The 16,850-nt window shown below is 56.5% G+C and overlaps 2 protein-coding genes across 2 annotated transcripts; both read right to left on the bottom strand.

Moving 5' to 3' along the window:
- Positions 1-176: 176 nt before the first annotated feature.
- Positions 177-7,370, bottom strand: SUN2 (Sad1 and UNC84 domain containing 2). Its single transcript, XM_048944376.1, has 18 exons — positions 7,281-7,370; positions 6,821-6,954; positions 6,356-6,516; positions 6,108-6,242; positions 5,621-5,716; positions 5,261-5,354; positions 5,111-5,181; positions 4,840-4,964; positions 4,432-4,647; positions 4,275-4,352; positions 4,151-4,194; positions 3,866-4,031; positions 3,533-3,754; positions 2,875-2,959; positions 2,677-2,792; positions 2,354-2,521; positions 2,181-2,273; positions 177-2,055 (listed from the first exon to the last, which is right to left on the bottom strand). The coding sequence occupies exons 2-18, from the start codon at positions 6,931-6,933 to the stop codon at positions 1,942-1,944; spliced, it is 2,097 nt and encodes a 698-aa protein (XP_048800333.1). The 5' UTR covers positions 6,934-6,954; positions 7,281-7,370; the 3' UTR covers positions 177-1,941.
- A 1,080-nt stretch (positions 7,371-8,450) lies between these two features.
- Positions 8,451-16,740, bottom strand: LOC125693047 (extracellular serine/threonine protein kinase FAM20C-like). The gene is made up of 11 exons (XM_048944451.1): positions 14,537-16,740; positions 12,353-12,934; positions 11,163-11,338; positions 11,008-11,086; positions 10,619-10,711; positions 10,218-10,333; positions 9,840-10,020; positions 9,630-9,739; positions 9,160-9,241; positions 8,966-9,025; positions 8,451-8,888 (listed from the first exon to the last, which is right to left on the bottom strand). The coding sequence occupies exons 1-11, from the start codon at positions 14,545-14,547 to the stop codon at positions 8,654-8,656; spliced, it is 1,725 nt and encodes a 574-aa protein (XP_048800408.1). The 5' UTR covers positions 14,548-16,740; the 3' UTR covers positions 8,451-8,653.
- Positions 16,741-16,850: the final 110 nt, after the last annotated feature.

Genomic DNA, 16,850 nt, shown 5'->3' with positions numbered 1-16,850 from the left:
GCATCCCAAGGAGTTCAGGTCTGTAAGAGGGGCTGTTGGGCAAACCTGCGTGCCTGGATGTAGTATGGCAGCTGGAAAACAAGAATTGGGTATGAGACTACACAACAGCTACAGCTGTGCTCTCACCTTGCTGCATCTTGTTCCCACCTGCCAACACACCAACCAACCACCTCTCAGCAGTTTTGATATAATTTATTTGTCTTGGTCTTCTTTGCATAGGCATAAATTACAATCTGTTGATTAAAAAATACAATGAACAAAACAGTGCAGCATTTGCAGCAGGCTACAGCATGAAGTACATCTCCTGCCTGTAACAGTCCATTGGCGCAGGGTGGGCCTGTAACATTCTGATGGGGCAAACTGAGAGCGAGGGGGGAGAAAAGTGGAGTAAAGAGCAGATCTCCAGCCCTGCGGTTATGGCATTTCCTCCAGCAGATGGACAGCCCTAATACAGAGGAGAGCTGCATCTCCACTCTGTTTCTCATTCATATAAACACAGGACAGGTCTGAGTGCTCACCAGCGTCACCACTCGCAGGCAGCTGCAGCCAAGCTTAAAATAACTCACGCTGCGGATGCCAAAAGTTGAAGCTCCACGCTCAATATAGGAGCAAATCTATTTCCCTCCTCAGTGCCCTGGCTGAGGGGCTGTTTTCCCCCAGCAGCAGAGCCTCCTGACCCCACGCGGCCATTTTATGTGATTGGAGATGGGGACAGCATCGTCCCGATCCCCTGGGGCTGACAGCCCTGTGCCCTTCTCTCTGCCCCTTGCCTCTCCCAAAGCAGGGATCAGTGCTCAGTACCTGGGAGGATGATGCCAGCATCCTACAGGGCACAAACACCACACGCAGGCCCTGCAGCTTATATTATTATTTGCAAACTAAACGCAAGACAAATGTGCTTGTTAGAAACGCTACCCCAGAGCATAAGCTGAGCTGTAAACTGAGGCTGGGGGGCCCTGTGGGGTTCAGTGAGCCACCTCCACCCCATAAACTGGATGGGAGAAATGGTACCCAGGACAACAGCTCCCAGCAGCAGCTGCCTCTATACGTGTGTGCCAGTGGGAAAGTGAGCTCGGAGGATGTCCTGCTGGCACCCGGTGTGGGGCCCCGTCCCCCAGCCCAGCTGTGCTCCTATTATTGCAACTTATCCTACAGTGTGTGCGTCCTTGTGCCAAGCAAAGCTCTAGCCCCACTGCCAAGCGAAGCCGCTCGCTCCAGTGGTATCATGTCACAGCCCCAACTCCACGTAAGTAGAAATTGCATGGAAAAAGTTTTTTTCCATTGTTAATACAAAAAAAATAAATCCTCAACACCCTAATAGGAAAACAGTCCCACCCCTTAAAAAAAAAAAAAGCAGAGCAAATCCAAAAGGGGAAGCAGGCGAGGTTTGAACGTAGCATCCTCAAGCTTAGCAAGCAGGATAGGCAGTCCCAGACAAGGGGAACCCGAGCATCACTGGGACCCAACACAGTTGCTGGTCCTAGTGCATGGACCTCAGCCCAGGACTGGCTTTGAAGCCCACACCTGCCGCATTTCTCCCCTCCTGCTGCCCCCAAACCTTTACTTTTACAATACTCAATTAATACTGTCTCATGTCCCCTCTGCCTGCCCAGCATCGAAGGGTTTGAGGTCCTTAAGATCTTGAGAAACACAGAGGGGAGCACCATGCTGCACGGTGCCCCAGCGCATCACGGAGTTCCCTCCTTCCCAGCTGTGGGAAGGTTATATGTGCCACCAGAAAGGGGACGGCGCAGCCCCAATAGAAAAATTGAGCTTCAGAAGTCAGAAGTGTCCGAAACGCACCGAGAGCCACCCGCATGGGATGTCCTCGCCTCACCCCCCTGCAGGCAAAAAGTCCTTTCCTCCGCAAGCAGCAGCGCAGGCGAAGGGCAGTGCAACCTCCTGCATCCCAGGACGGCCCTGTCTGGCAGCAGGGGGGGGTCAGAGCGCCGGCTCCCCGTGCACGCGGAAGCGGTAGATGCAGGTGTACTCGGGGTGGCCCCAGTTGCTCAGCACACGCAGCTCCACCAGCTGGAAGGCGCCCACGTCGTCACCCTTGGGGACAGGAGAGATGTGTCACAGATGGGGTCACAGAGGGACCCCATGACCTCCCCACATCCAACACCATCACCCAACTTCCTTCCCATGGCAAGTGCTCCACCACCACCACTGTGCCTCACCTTGAAGTAGAATGTTTGGATGGGGTCACCATCCTGGTTGTAGGTGAAGCGCCCCAGGAGAAGGCCCTCCTCCTCTCGCTCCTCTTTCAGGCCCTACAGGAACGTTCAGGATGGGGAATGGAGGCCACAAAGGTGCAACCCACTCTCCAGCCTCCCATTACAACTCTACTCACATAGACAGTGAAGTCCTTAGGAGCACTGGGGATAGTTCCCTGGGGTGACAGCGCTTTGGGAACGTGCTCCAGTGTCACGGCTGTGGGGCGGATGAGGCTGGAGAGGCGGATGACAGCAAAGCCCTGGGAGCCACGGAAGGCCCAGCAGTTCCCGGGGTTGACGTCTGGCTACGTGCACAGAAGAGGAATGCCATCTCTTAGGTATCAGAATCAACATTATCACCATCAGCACTGTTTTTTCTCCCATCAATGCCAGCCCAGCCACTGTGCCCAGTGTGAGCTTTGCATCACCCCGGGGCTCTCAACCCACTCTCAGTGCCCACCTGCAGGATGACGCGTGGGGACTGTGAGTGGTACCACAGAGGGATCCCAAACAGGCTCAGCAGCGCTGTCTTTGTCTCATAGGTTTCAGAGCAGCGGGTGTTGATGACGCTGGCCCCTGGCACAGGGAGAGGAGCACAGTGGTAAAGCAGCGTGCCAGCGCTCCCTGGCTGCCTCCAGCTCACCCCTCTGCCACCTACCTGCTGACTCCAGGGCGTAGTCGACCATCCCTACACGGTCCTCACTGTAGCGCTTCAGTGCTTGGTCCACGATGAGGTGCACTTGCTATGGAGGGTAAAGAAGGGCCTGGTCAGAGCCATGGAGTCCAGTCCCTGCCTCCAGCCCATGGGGTTAGGGACCTTCTCACGGGACAGGCAGTGATGAATCACTGCAGCAAAAAAGAGCAGGCGTGCGCTTGGCTGCAAAGCCTCATTAGAGGCTGCTAAAAATACCCGGGACAAGAAGTGCTGTGCAAGGAAGGGGCAGAGCCTGGGCTGACTGGGCTCACCCTTCCCAGTGCTGATGGATGAGGAGGGGGACAAGGACCAGGCCCAAGGCCATACAGTGCCCCCAGAGCTGATCCTAAAGCTGTGTCCCAATGTCACCACGTGCACAGAGCCTGTACAGGGTGAAGGGAACACTAGTCCTGTGTGATCCCTCCCTCCCTCCACAGGGAGCTGCCAACAAACATTTCCAAAGCAAACAGGCTCATTTTTTCCTCTGCTGTCATCCTGCTGCAACATTTTGCCCCAAATGACTCAGCAGTGCTGCTAGGGACAGAGCAAACACGGTGGCCCTGGTTGTTTGCAAGCTCCATGGAATCCCCACCCATGTTCCCAGTGCTCCGCCATCACTCACCTCTTCTGTCACCCCCCCGGCTCCCCCCTGCCGCAGGGCCACACCAATGCTGTCCCGTGCTGCCAGCCCACGCTCCTCCCTCATTTGGGCAAGGATCCGGAGCTCCAGGGCGCGCAGCTCTGCCTGTAAGTCCTCCCGCTGGAGCAGCAGCCCAGCCGTGCCATCGCCCTGCCGGGACTGTGCCAAGAAGTGGCTGATCCATGCTGGCATCTGTGCTTCCACCTGGAAGTATGGCACAGCGCTCAGCTGTGGGGCAGAGACCCTCACCTCTGCCTCAAATAGAGCACTGGGTGGGAGTGAGGGTCTCTAAAAGGAGGGACGTCCTGGACTTACATCAGCCCGTGTTGCTTTGATCTGCTCCAGCACAGCCTCCAGGTGCTTGCTCACAGCCTCCTGGTCTGAGCGCAGCCCTGCCAGCTCCCTCCTCAGTGCTGACACCTCCTGCTGCAGCTCACCCGTGGCCCGCTGCCAGCGGCCCTGCAGCTCCTCCTGCACTGACCTGTGCCACCAGCACAATCAGAGAAATGCCACCGAGCACCACCAAATGCCCCAAAATGCCAGGCTGAGATCTACCCCACCCTAAACAGTGGGGTTTCTCCCCACACTGAGCAACAATACCTCTGCCACTCTGCATTCAGCTCCTGCAGACGGGCCTCCATCTCCTGCCAGCACAAAGGCACAAGAGTCCACATGAATGCTGCCCACCAGCCCCAAGGACCCCCACAGGGTGCACATCACTCACCTGCGAGGCCTGCGCCATCTTCCCCAGACGTTTATCCACATCAGCCTGCAGCTGCGTCCACAGGGCGTCCAGCTCACCCTGCAGGACAAGGATGAGATGGGGACATCAGAACCCATCCCATCACATCCCCATGCCTGCACCACCCTGCTCCCCTCACCTGGAGGTGTTCGGTCATGTCACTGCGCAGCCGCTCCTCCATGCCGGCCTGGCGGCGGTCTAACAGCCCCTCCAACAGGCCCAGCACATCTCCCGTCGGTGGGGGTTCACCCCTGGCCACCCCCAGCTCCCAGCGTGACACCGCAGCCTCCAGTGCCTCAAAACGCTTCTCCAGGGCCTGGAAACGGGCCAGGAGCTGCTGCTCTCCTCGCAGCCCCTGTGATGGGAAGGAGAATGCCATGCAGCCCCCAGGCGCCTTGCGGGTCTACATGAGTGGCTGTGCCCCGTTACTGCTTCCCCTCCCTCCATCTTTGGGATGTACCAAACTTTAGGGGCTGCACCCATGGGCACAGAGCTTCCTTGGGTGACTGGCCCCAGCCATTCCGCCCCAAAGGCAACCAGTTTGTACCTGGTCCAGTGCAGTCATGTCCCGTGCCCCAGGTACGTCTGAGGAGGAGAAGCGTCCTGCTCCCCACCATGAGAAGATGGGGAGGCTGCGTGTTGACAGGCCATACGGGTACAGGTACCACGCTCCTGGGCACACAGGGGATGAGATGGTTCAACAGTCAAATGGTGATGGGGGACAGGAGCCACAAGCACTGAGCTCACTGCCATCCCAGCACGGGGACAATGGCTCTCCAGCCTCATATCACGGTGGGATGAGGGGACAGTGGGCTTACCATAACCAACTGCAGCAAGGAGCAAGAGGAGCAGCAGCAACCACAGGGACTTCTTCAGCCGTGGGTAGCGCCTGCAGAGTGGGGAAGAAAGAGGGCTATGGGCTGTGTCCTGCAGTGGTGGGATACTTCTGGGGCTGGGATCCCACTCACCTGGACAGGGGAACGCGCTGTAGCTGGGGAGCCCTTCCAGTGACATGGTGCCAGGCGGTGGCTACACAGGACAGGAGCCATCCTACAAATCGGGCTGGGGGAGGACAAGCAGGATCAGAGGAACCCCAGGACATCCCCTCTGCCTCCAGGGCTGCTCTCTGGAGGAAGACAATCAATGCATGCAGCATCCCCTTCTCTCCCTGCCTCAGATTTGCAAGATGTGGAAGAAACCAACTGCTACATGGTCAACAGCAAGTTAGCATGAGAGTAAAGCAGCCCTGTAGGACAACAAACCTCCACACAGGCATGGGACAAGTGTGCAGAGGAGAAAAACCCCTTCCCCCTCAGGCCTTTACTCACCTGGTGCAGTGAACACCCGCCAGAGGAAGGAGCCAACCCTGGAGGCGGCTGTCCTCAGCCCTGACCCCGAGCTGCTGTGGGCAGAGTAGAGCTGTCCTGGAGGGAGATAGGGACAAGAGGTAACAGTTTTGAGTTGTGCCTTGGGAGGTTCAGGTTAGATATAAGGAAAAAATTATTCTCAGAAGGAGTGGTGCTGCAGTGGCACAGGCTGCCCATGGAGGTGGTGCAGTCACCATCCCTGCAGGTGTTCCAGAACCGTGTGGATGTGGTACTGAAGGACATGGGCATGGTGGGGATGGGCTGATGGTTGACTAGATAATCCTAGAAGTGTCCCCCTTATGGGGACCCCATTAAGATCTCCAACCTTAATGATTCTGGGATTCTACATGAGGAGAGGCAACAAGAGTTGGAATGGAACCCACATCCCTGGGTTTGATATAGGGGCTGGGACTCTGTGATCCCCAGCATCCCACCACCGCATTCCTACCTGCATAGTCGTCTTCTGAGGAGTACCCCGAGGAGGAGGCGTAGGTGTCATAAGTTCGGCTCTCCAGCAGCCCGTTGACTTTGCTGGACTCCGTGTCCCCTGTATCCCTTCTCCTCCTGGTGGAGAGCTCCCTGCCTGCTTACCCACCCCAAAAAATCCCATAGAAACAGCTCAGAAAACAGCCACTCTGAAACAACTGGGATGCCCCAAGGGTTGAGATAACAGATGTCACGGGAGGACAGGCTCACCCCAGTAAGTGCTGCCATCCAGAGCATCATCCAGCGCGGCCAGCACCCGGCTGCCCCCCAGGTAGGACTCGCTCACCAAGGACTCGCTGTAATAGGAGGTCTGAGTGCTGGGGCCGGGCGACAGCCGCTTGGTGCCGCTTGATTTCCTCCTCGCCGCCGTCCTGCGGGGATGAGAACCAGCCGATCGGCGTCACATAGCGGAGGCAAGGCTACGAAGCCGGCACCGGGAGCGCTGCAGGGCTGGGAGGATGCTCGGCACGGCGCAACCGCTGCTTTGCGAAACCCCGAAAGGTGGGGAGCCCCCGGCCCCGCTTCCGCTTACACCGCTGCGGTTTTCCGGCACGGCGCTCGCAGCGCTTCCCTCCCTCCCGCCATCGGGCCCAAAGCTGCTGGGTGCCAAAAGCCTGAACCAGCCCCCTTCCCCCCCCCCCTCCCCCCCCCCACGTCCCTGCGGTACCCCCGAACCTGGCGGTGCTCTCCTTGAAGGGCAGCTGCGGGCCGCCCAGCAGGGAGCTGGTGCCGTCCTCATCCTCTGGATAGAGGCGCGAGGTGACGAGGCGCTGGCTGCGGCGCGACATGGCGGGGGGACAGCAGCTCACCTGGGGGGCACACGGGGGGAACAGTGTTATAGGGGGGGGAGCAGCCACGCTCGGGGACACCCCTAAGTACCCCCGTGCCGAGGGACGCACGAGGCCAACCCAAGCGCACCCAGGAGCACCTGCTCACGGGGCAGTGACAGCTGCGCTGTCCCTTTATGCCCCCCCCCCCACGCTGGTCCAGGCAGCCCCACGACCGAGACACGAGCGGACTCCTCCCACCCCACCCAGTACCCCCCCCATGCCCCAAGACCTCTTCACTCCCAGAGCCCCCCAGACCCCACCCCACCAAACCCAGGACGCCTCCCCATCCCTCCCCCAGCACTCACCGCACGGCCGAGGACAGCCGCGGAGCCGCCCGCTCCCCGCGCCGCTCCTCTCCCTTTTGTTTTGCAAGACGCGGCCCCCCCCCCGCTCCTCCTCCTCCCCCTTCTCCCCCCTCCCTCCCCCTCCCGGCTCCCGCCCAGCCCCAATGCTCCGCCCCGGCAGCTCCGGGGGAGGGCGGGGGGGTCCCGCGAGGCGCGGCGCAGCGCTGCGCTCGGAGCGTCCCCGTGTGCGGCGCGCAAAGCGCGCCTTTGTCTGCTATTTCTTTTCTCCCCCCCTCTCTCCCCCTTTTTCTTTTTCTCCAAGTTCTTGGGTTTTTTTGTCCCTTGTTTCTTTGTTGTTCCCCACCCCCCCCCCCTCCTTCCAGCCCATTAATTCTAGCCCCGATCTCCCCTTGCCGTTCCCAGGCCCCATTAGCCGCTGCCTTCCCCCCCCCTTCCCCATGGCTCATTAGCGACCAATTCGCCCAATTCGCTGCTTTCTGCACCGTGTCCTGGGGACACCTCGTGCCCCCGCCGCCAACCCAGAGACCCATCCCCACCACTCATCCCCAGCATGGGGCACGAAGCCCCTGTCCCACAGCACCTGTCCCGGCTGACGCAGACCCACCGCAGATTAACCCCAGCCAGGATTAGTGGATAAGCTGGGAGCCGGGCACTATATATGGTGCTGGGCCCGGTGTGGATCCCAGAGCCACCTCTGCGGGAGGGACGCGGCGCCCGCTGGGATTTTGGGGTGGGTGTGGGAAGAGCGTGGGCAGGGATGAGCATTGCAGGTTGGGTGAACCACGTGAAAGCTCACCAAAGGCCCCATTAACTGTGGGCTGGGGAAAGGCTGGAGAGGGACTGACTGCAAGAAAGGGGACCAGCTTTATGCACAGGACGAGGGGGAATGGCTTTAAACTAAAAGACAGGAGATTTAGGCTAGGTCTTGGGTGGAAATATGTTACTCAGAGGGCGGTGAGGCACTGGCACAGGCTGCCCAGAGAGCTGTGGGTGCCCCATCCCTGGAGGTTCTAGGCCAGGTTGCATGGGGTCCTGGGCAGCCTGAGCTGGTGGGTGGCAGCCCTGCCCACAGCACGGGGTGGGACTGGGTGGGCTTTGAGGTCCCTTCCATAACCAATCATTCTGTGATTCTATGAAAATTTTTTCTCTCATTATAAAAGGATTTGGAGGGATGGCCGTGCCACGTGAATCTGGGACTGGAAAAACAGCCCCATTGGCCGGGATCCCAAATCATGTTTTCTCCACGAGGCCGACCTATTTATTTAAATAACGCGCGCACCCGCCCTTCTCCCCTTGCATCATCCAATACCACGCACTCCAAGCTCTTCCCAGGGTGATGATTGCCATCACACCACGTCACCGTCTCCGTGACATCACAGCCACGACCCTATGTCATCCACCAGCACCTGGTGGGGCTGTGCTGCTGTGGCCAGGCAGCGTCCCACAGCCACCAGCACCTTGCCCAGGCGCCGGTCCAATGCCTGCAGGTGGGGCTCGGCCAGGACGGGCGCCAGGCGGTCGGCAGCCAGTGCTTCCCGCATCAGCTCGCTCAGGCGGTAGGGCTCGGTGGCCAGCAGCCGCAGCCGCAGGTAGGTGGATTTCTTGATGCTGCCGATGTGGAGGAGAGAGCCTGACATCAGGGTGGGTTTTTCCCCAGTGGGAACATGGTGGTGGGAGCCGCTTACCTGCAGCACTGCTGGAGCGGGGCCAGGATGGACATCTCGTCACGAGAGTGCGTGCCGAAGCTGAGGGAGAAACCCAAGGGTTGGCATCGGGGTGTGCATAGCATCACCCTGCATTGGCTCTCATTTTGGCTCTTGGCATCCCTCAGCCCCAGCTCTATCCATTTAAGGTGGTTGGGTGTTCCCCTCTCTCCTACCCGCGGCCGTTGTCCAGGTGAAGCAAGAAGGTGTCGTTCCCAAATTTCTCAAAGGTCTCATAGTGGTGCCGGTCCATGTTGCCTGAAAGGGTGAGCAGAGGGTGGCAGCAGTGGGCTGCTGGGATGGGTACCCGCATGGCCCCATGCCAACTCCTGCATGATGTCATCCTGTGCTGAGTTTTGGCAGGAGACAAGCACCCCGACATTGTGGTGGTACAGGGCAAAGCAGCCTCACTCATGTCATTCATTGCAGGACAGTTGGACTAGATGACATTTAAGGGTCCTTTCCAACTCAGTTCTGTGACTCAGTGTATGCAACATGCCACCGGTTCTTCAGCCCCAAACATGCCATCAGGTGGGGACCAGGCCATGGGGATAAGCAGGCAGAGTGCCTTCACAGTGCAAAGCCTGACCACTGCCTTTCCCATCAGCTACTGGAAAGTGAGAAGAAACTGGAGGGATGCTCTCACCCATGAGGAAATCAAGTACTGCCATGTCGATGAGGTCAAGGAGGCGATGACCACTGTCATAAGGCGGCGTCCGGCGCACCTGGCTGCAGTAGTTGGGGTCCAGCTCCCACCTTCATGCAAAGAATGGACAATGGGTACATGAGAGCGACCACAGGGCCAGCCCTCCCGTGCTCCTCGAGCCCCTTTGTGTCCCCCCAAGTCCCAGCTCACTCAGCCTTCTTGCTCTTGTGGTAGGAGCGGCGCCAGGGGCTGCGCCAGGAGCGACGCTTGGCCAGAGCTTTGTCGGGCAGCAGGACTGCCATGGAGCCCTCCAGCTGGTCCGGCTTGCCGCACAGAGCGTGCTCAGTGGAGCAGTAGTAGGAGCACTCCCCGTAGAAGCAGATGTTGCCCGCTGGCATGGGGGACAAGCACAGGCTGATGACTGAACAAGAACCAGATGAAGCTTCTCACCATGCCACATGCATAAAGCAATAGCATGGTGACTCTTCTGGAGAACCACCTCCATAGATGGGGACGCGGTGGCAGCTGGAGCCATCCCCACATGGGTGCCTGCCCTTGTGTGAGAGCCAAAGGTTAGCAAGAGCTCACCTGGGGAGATGTAGAAAGTCTTGGCCAGTTTCTTGTCGGTCGTGATGTCCCGGATCTCCTTTGTTATATTCACCAAGCGACCAGAAACTGGTGGGATTCGTCGGAAATCCAGGATCCTAAAACACAAAACTCAGCACAATTTCTTGCCAGTGGAGCCATTGTTTTTCACCCAGTCAGTACAAGCACCATGAGATGCAGGCGTCCTTGCAATAGAGGAGGAAGAGGTGGCTGAAGGAGCCGTTTCTTGGCCAGGGCTGAATGTCAGGTTTGCTGGGAGGCTACAGGCCCCAGAGGGAAGATTTTTGGCCGTGTTTTCCACCAAGCACCCAAGGCTGAGGTTTTCCTCCTCAGCCCCCAAGGGCTGAGGCCTTTTTTTGGGTGCGGGCCACATGAGAACTCACCTGTCCAGGTGAAAGGCTGCAATCTCTGCATTGTGCCGCTCAAAGTCTGAGAAGTAGAAGAAGTCAGCGGGGGTCTCTTGTTCCCTGCTCTGCCTGAGAAGATTTGGGGAGGGCAGGTATGGTGGCCAAAGAATGGATCACCTCCTGCTTGTTCGCAAACCACCCTTTGTGCTGTGTCTGTGGTGCTACCAAGACATGACCAGGCACAGGTGTACCCTGCTGCGTGGAGCAGCCCCAAATCCCTCCGGGACAAGAGCTAGGATCCTCATGGATCGTCTTCTCCTTCCCACCACTGGAGGTCACTACCCCATCACAAGCTGCACCAAGCCTGCTGCCAACAGTAGGGGAAGGGGCCTCCAGCACTGGGGCTGAAGTCAAGCTCTACTCACTTCATGGGTTTGAAGAGGGCCTGCCCGTAGTTTGGGAAGGTCATGATGAGCTTCAGCTGGGTACCGCCAGACTTCTGCACTGGAAGGGGGCACACGAGGGTGACTGGGCCTGGTGGGGAGGCCAATGGGACAGGGGCGTGGGTAGGGGCGAATACCTGAGCTGACAATCTTCATGGTGGCCAGGTCCTGCAGGAGGGTGGGCATCAGGGGGTCCCTGCGCGGGTACAGCTCGTAGCGGTTGATGCCGACGTGGAACTTGAGCCAGGCAGGGTAGGTGTCGTAGGCTGTCTTCCCTGTCGGGAGGACCATCTCGGCTTTACTGCTGCTGACCCTGCAGCCCAAAAGCCACCACCACCCCAACAACAACAACATTTAGTTGGGATGGGGTCTTGTTCCCAGGCTCTTTCTGGGAAGAGCCGGCACAAGGCCTGGGTGGTGATTGGTGACAGAAGCCCCTAAGGCAGGTCCCCTTGGCAGCGGATGGCCACCTTTGTGTCCCCCACAGAAAGTCCCCATGGTCTCCCAGCTGGTCCTCAATTTCCAGCTGATCTCACCCCAGGGGATCAGCTCCCAGGTGTGCAATCAGCTATGCACAGTTAAAGGGGAACACAAAACATCCATAAAAGAATGCTTCCCAGCAGCATCCTGAGCTCCCACCTGCAACTGACTCCCCCTGGCCAGACCCATGGCACCCCCTGGTTTCTCTGTGGCATGAATTTGAGTTATCTGGTCCCACCATCTTAGTATTTTCACCTCTGGAAGGTGTGCTTTCCATAAGGAATCTGCTGCGTATTACCCAAGGTATCTCCATTAATATCTTCCTTTCTAATTAGAGGTTAGTAGTGCAGGGACAAAAATAGGCACCCAGCAGTGGTGAGCTCACCACCCAGCAGAGCCTAAAGAGGTCAGAAAGTGCCCTGAGAAACACAGGACTGCCGTGGTCTTGTGTCAAGAGCCAGCTGACATTTGGGGTTTTGCATTTTCAACATGAGGTGGGTGAGAGAGGGGGATCAAACTGGTCAGAAGTCTGCATTGGGAAGTTCCCAGAAATTTACAGCGAGAGCCCAGTGCTGGGTAAGGAGAGGAGGAGATGACCTAGAAGATATTATATGTAACAGTATGAATAATTCAGGCCTCCCCTTGGACTTCACCATGTGCCACATGGGCAGGAGGCTCCCTACAGCTCCCCGGGGCAGCAGCCTGGAAACGGGGCTGAGATAAGATCTGAGGCACTGGGGCTATCCAGGTGGGATGCTGAGCCAAGCAAGGAAATAATTTGTTTGCTCCCTGCCATGTGTCCCCTCGAGAAGCTCCACTCATCCCCCCAGACCAGCCCACTCCTCACCATTCATCGCTCCCACTGCTCCGTAGGCTGAACTTTTCCATGGGATTGACGACAAACAGCTTGTCTTTGTCCTTCACCTTCGGCAACGGGATGTTATAAAGGGGATGCTCAAAGAGTGCAGCCAGCTTGGATCCCTTGGCCCATGCTGGACTGATATCTGCATGCTGGTGCTGGATCCCCATGTCCCCATCTTTTCCCAGTGGCCCTGCTCCCTGAGGCTGGGAGCTTTTCTCCAAGGAACCGTTGCTGCCACTGAAGTCCTGAAGGATGCGCAGGCTCAGCTTTTCAAGGCTGGCCAGCAAAGGGCTGCCTGTGGGGGTACCCAAGGCTTTTGGTGCTTTTGCATCGCAGCTGCAGAGCCTGCGACTCTCAGGGAGAGCCAAGTCCATCGTGACATGCAGCAGAAAGGCCAGGAGCAGCAGCAGGAGGAGGAGGACTTTAAACTTCCTTTGGACAAGTGTCTGCAGCTGGCGCCGCATCCTTCCTTGCCAAGGGGCAGGCACCCACACAGGGCAAAGAGAGTCAGTGCTTCCACTGCCCCGTCTCTCCTCCAGGCAGAAATCAGGGAGAGTCGTCCTGCATCTAAAACATCGCAGCAAAAAGCAGAGCTGTGGGAAGACCCTGGTGGCAGGACAGAGAGAGGGGTAGGAGCTGCAGCAGGATTTATAAGGGACGAGCTAGCAGTGCCAAGGTTAGCATGAACAGGGCAAGTTCCAAATCAATAGCTGCAGGTGGGTCGGGGACAGACGGTCACAGATAACCTGCACACTGGCAATCAAACAGATGCCCTGCACTGTCCCATCTCTCTGGGCTTCTTCCTGCCCAGCTCCCCTTGCTTTCACTCCTTGTTTGCATACTTCTGCCCCACTCCCCAGCTCATCCTATCTGCTGGGCTCCCATGCTTATATCCACGCACTCATCATCCAGTTTTGCTCCCACTGCTCAGCCAGGGCGATGTTACCACCTCTGCATCTATTCAAGGATGCTCGTATGCAACTGCCCATCAATGGGTAAAATAAATAGGATAAAACAGCAGCTGGAGCAATTTTACCCTTTTTAATCTCCCCAAAAATGCAGAGGACACGTGAAATCCCATACATCATGCTGTCCCCTTGCTGGAGGCAGATAGATAAGGAGCAGGTCTGGAGACCTCCTCCAGTGCCACGGCCCTACACTACTCTCTCACTTGTGCTGCTCTCCACACCAGCCCCATGCTGGCTCTGTCCAGCCCACACGGACAGCAGGAATATGGTGTTCCTAGCTCTCCGTGTCCTGCAGCACGACAGTTGCTTGGAAACCGCCTCCAGCTGACATTGCCAGCAGCCCCAGATCCAGCCAGCACCGTGTTTCCTTCCCCCTGCCACGCACAAACAGCATGGCCGACAGGAGCAGAGCTTCCCACAGGGCTGGCGAGCTGCAAGCCATGCAGAAGGAGCCGGGCAGAGGGGAGCAGATGGCTTCCTTGGGGAAGGGAACACGGCGTCTTGCAAAGGGAGATTTGCTGGATCCGGTCTGGATGCACGTTTTGGAAAGAAGGAGCCTAGGAGGGGCTGTGGTTGGAACACAGGATCGTTAGGTCATTGCTTAGTGGAAAAAAAAAAAAAAAGCCAATACAAACATGTGCTAACTACTTGCATCAAAGGAGCGGGGCTCAGCTCTGGGAGAGGGGCCATGGATTCCTTTATTCCAAAGCCAGCTCTGGGAGAGCAAAGGGAGAGGGAGACCCCCTGCTCCTTCCAGTGGCCAAGCATCAGCTCCAAACTTGGCTAGGGAGGGTGACAAAGGCATTCTTCCCACATCCCAGAGCCAGACTGGGACAGGTCTGTGATGTAGGTAGCTCCCTCCTGCTGAGTTATCAGGGCTGCTGCACACACAGGGACACCAGCACAGAGCCTGCAGCCTTTTTTCCTCACTATGGGTTGAAGCCATCCTTCTCATCAGGAGACCTGTTCCCATGCCATGGTAAATCATAATCCTCCCCGCTCCCCAACTCTAATTTAGCATCAAATTGGAACGTAGAGGAAAGGGGAATAGGTGGGGTGCTCGCCACCCTTTGCACTTCAACGCTGGCATTAAATATTAACCAAAAGATTTTTCAGAAAGCCAGACGCGAGCCTACAGCAATGGGGAAGAGCTGGGGAGCTTCAAAGCCTGCCCTGATTGCCTGACAGCACATCAGTGCACCTCGTTGCCATGACATCATCACAGAGAAGCAATTGAATTTGCACCTCTTTCCTCCATTTTTCCAGCTTCTTCACCCCTTCTCAGCAGGGCCCAGTCACCTTTGGGATGCAGGAGGAGCCCTACGCCCAAGGACATTTCCATTGCTGGCACAGAGCGCGGACTCCCCGCCACGCAGGCCGACAGCCGATAACGATGCTCCTCATCTGCCCTCGGCAGGGAGGGATGAAGTCATGAGCACAGCCCTCTGAGCTGCTACCGCTGCACACTGGCTTGCTGGGATGGACGGATAGAAAGGGTCATTCTGACTGGCACCGATGTATCACCCTGAGCTTTTCAACTCCTTTTCCACCTCTGACTCACTTCGGTGCTTTGATGGCAATAGCAGCAACACCCGGGTGGCAAGACACAACGGGGAGAGGAAAAACAATAGTTAGAATAGAATAGTTCAGTGCCAACCTCCCCAGATTTCTGCTAAAAAACTTTTAAGGTAAAAAACCCCCAGCGAGAGATGGCAGTTTTAGAGTCAAAAGCATTTTTAGGCTCCAAAGCATCGGAGGCAGAGTGGTTACTTGCAGGATAACATGAAACAAGAAGAGACCATCTCCAATCCATGAACCTTACTGCCATGTGAATTACAGGCATGCCTCAAAGTGCTCGAGTTCCATAGCAAAAGCCCCAAACTGTGCTCTAGTTCCACAGCAAAAAGAGGGTGGGAGTTTCTTGCAGCACACAGGAGTCAGTGCGACATGACTCAACTTGCAACAAGCAGGAAAGCTGAGCCTACCAAATACTTGCTTGGGGGCCTTGACGCAAACAGCTGAACTTTGGAAAGTTGAGGTTTATGCTTTCCCATATAGCAGGCATTCAAAAATGGGGTGGCTTTTTGTGGTAAGTTCCTGTGGGAGAGCTGTTGCCCTTGGAAACAAAAATAGCCTGGCACTCTCCTGTGAGCCACCTTGCACTTGCTTACCTTGCGGGAGTCGCAGTGTAGGAGCTGACTTGCTGCAAATTCACACCTAGCTCACCTCGATTTGTTTGTGTGCTCGTGCTCTGAGGATGCTGGGGACTGGTCAGCGTTTGCCTATTGCAAATGCAGGTCACAGAGACATTAGCTTCGGTCAGCTGGTGGCCAAAGTGATAACAGGCTGGTAGCAAGGCCAAGAGATTGCATGCTGAGGTAAGCAGCTCCCTCTCCCTATGAATATCTGCAGGTCAGCATGACCCCACAGAGATGCCCATGACCAGCCTGTCTGTGGACATGCACACAGCAGTTAATTATTCATTAGTGTGAAAGAAGGACAATTAAGGAGACTGTGGTATGGCTCGAAGGTATCACTATGCTCCAGCGAGCACAGGGCATTCCAAAGATGGTGACTTTACCTTTTCTTCTGGATGTGCATCCAGACATAAAACATAAAGGAGGTGGAAAGTCTTGGAACAGAAAACCAGCTTTTCCACCTGCCAGCTGCAGCAAGTGCCAGTCAACAGTGCTATTTTCATTTCAAGTCAGCCAGCTGAAGCGAGACAGAGTAATCACACCAACAGGAAGCTCATGGGTTTGGAGCCTTCCAGACTGCACAACGATCCCGGCACCTGGCAGACATGGTACCAGTTTTGTGTCCTCCCCACTACCTTACAAGTCCCTTTCACTTGGTCAGTAAAGAATTACATGGCAGGATGTGGGGCCCAGCCAGCACAGATGATGCAAAAATCAAAATCATTTCTAGTGGACTTATATTACTCCAATTCCTAACATGCTGAAACGGCAGAAAGACATCTCTATCATAACACTGAGATCCGCAGAAGGAACTAAGGGAAATGGAAAACCCTTCACATTTGATCCACTGCAGGCCCTAGTGCAGAAAAGTCCTTTGGAATTGAACTATGTACTCGAGTACGGCCTCATAAAACATGAGCTGCCAGTGGCACTGTTGGTGGCTTTCCTCAGAGCAAAGTCTGAAAAATCATAGAAGTCACAAATGCCAGACCCCAAAGGTCAGAGCAGATGCACGCTGGCTGGGCAGAGGATGCAGGTACGCCCCCTTGATGCTACTCACACAGAGGACCTGGGTCAGCAACACCATGGACGTGGCAACCTTCCTCAGCAGGCTTGCAGCAGCAAAAGGAATTGAATGGGAAGGATGAGAGTGCTTCTCTGCTCCCTTGGAGTCACCCAGGAAGGAAGCAGGGTGCATATCCACCATCAGCTGTTGCCTGAGCCACATCATTCCTTGCTTACTTCCATGTTTCCTGAACTACTTCTCTTTTTCATCCACCACCATTGGGTTTTTATTTTAGAACAAACACAGAAAAG

The sequence above is a fragment of the Lagopus muta genome, chromosome 1 (genome assembly GCF_023343835.1).
Source record: "Lagopus muta isolate bLagMut1 chromosome 1, bLagMut1 primary, whole genome shotgun sequence".
NCBI classification, from domain to species: Eukaryota; Metazoa; Chordata; class Aves; order Galliformes; family Phasianidae; genus Lagopus; species Lagopus muta.
The sequence above is the reverse complement of the archived record's forward strand: the minus strand, read 5'-3'. Positions and strand labels throughout refer to the sequence as shown.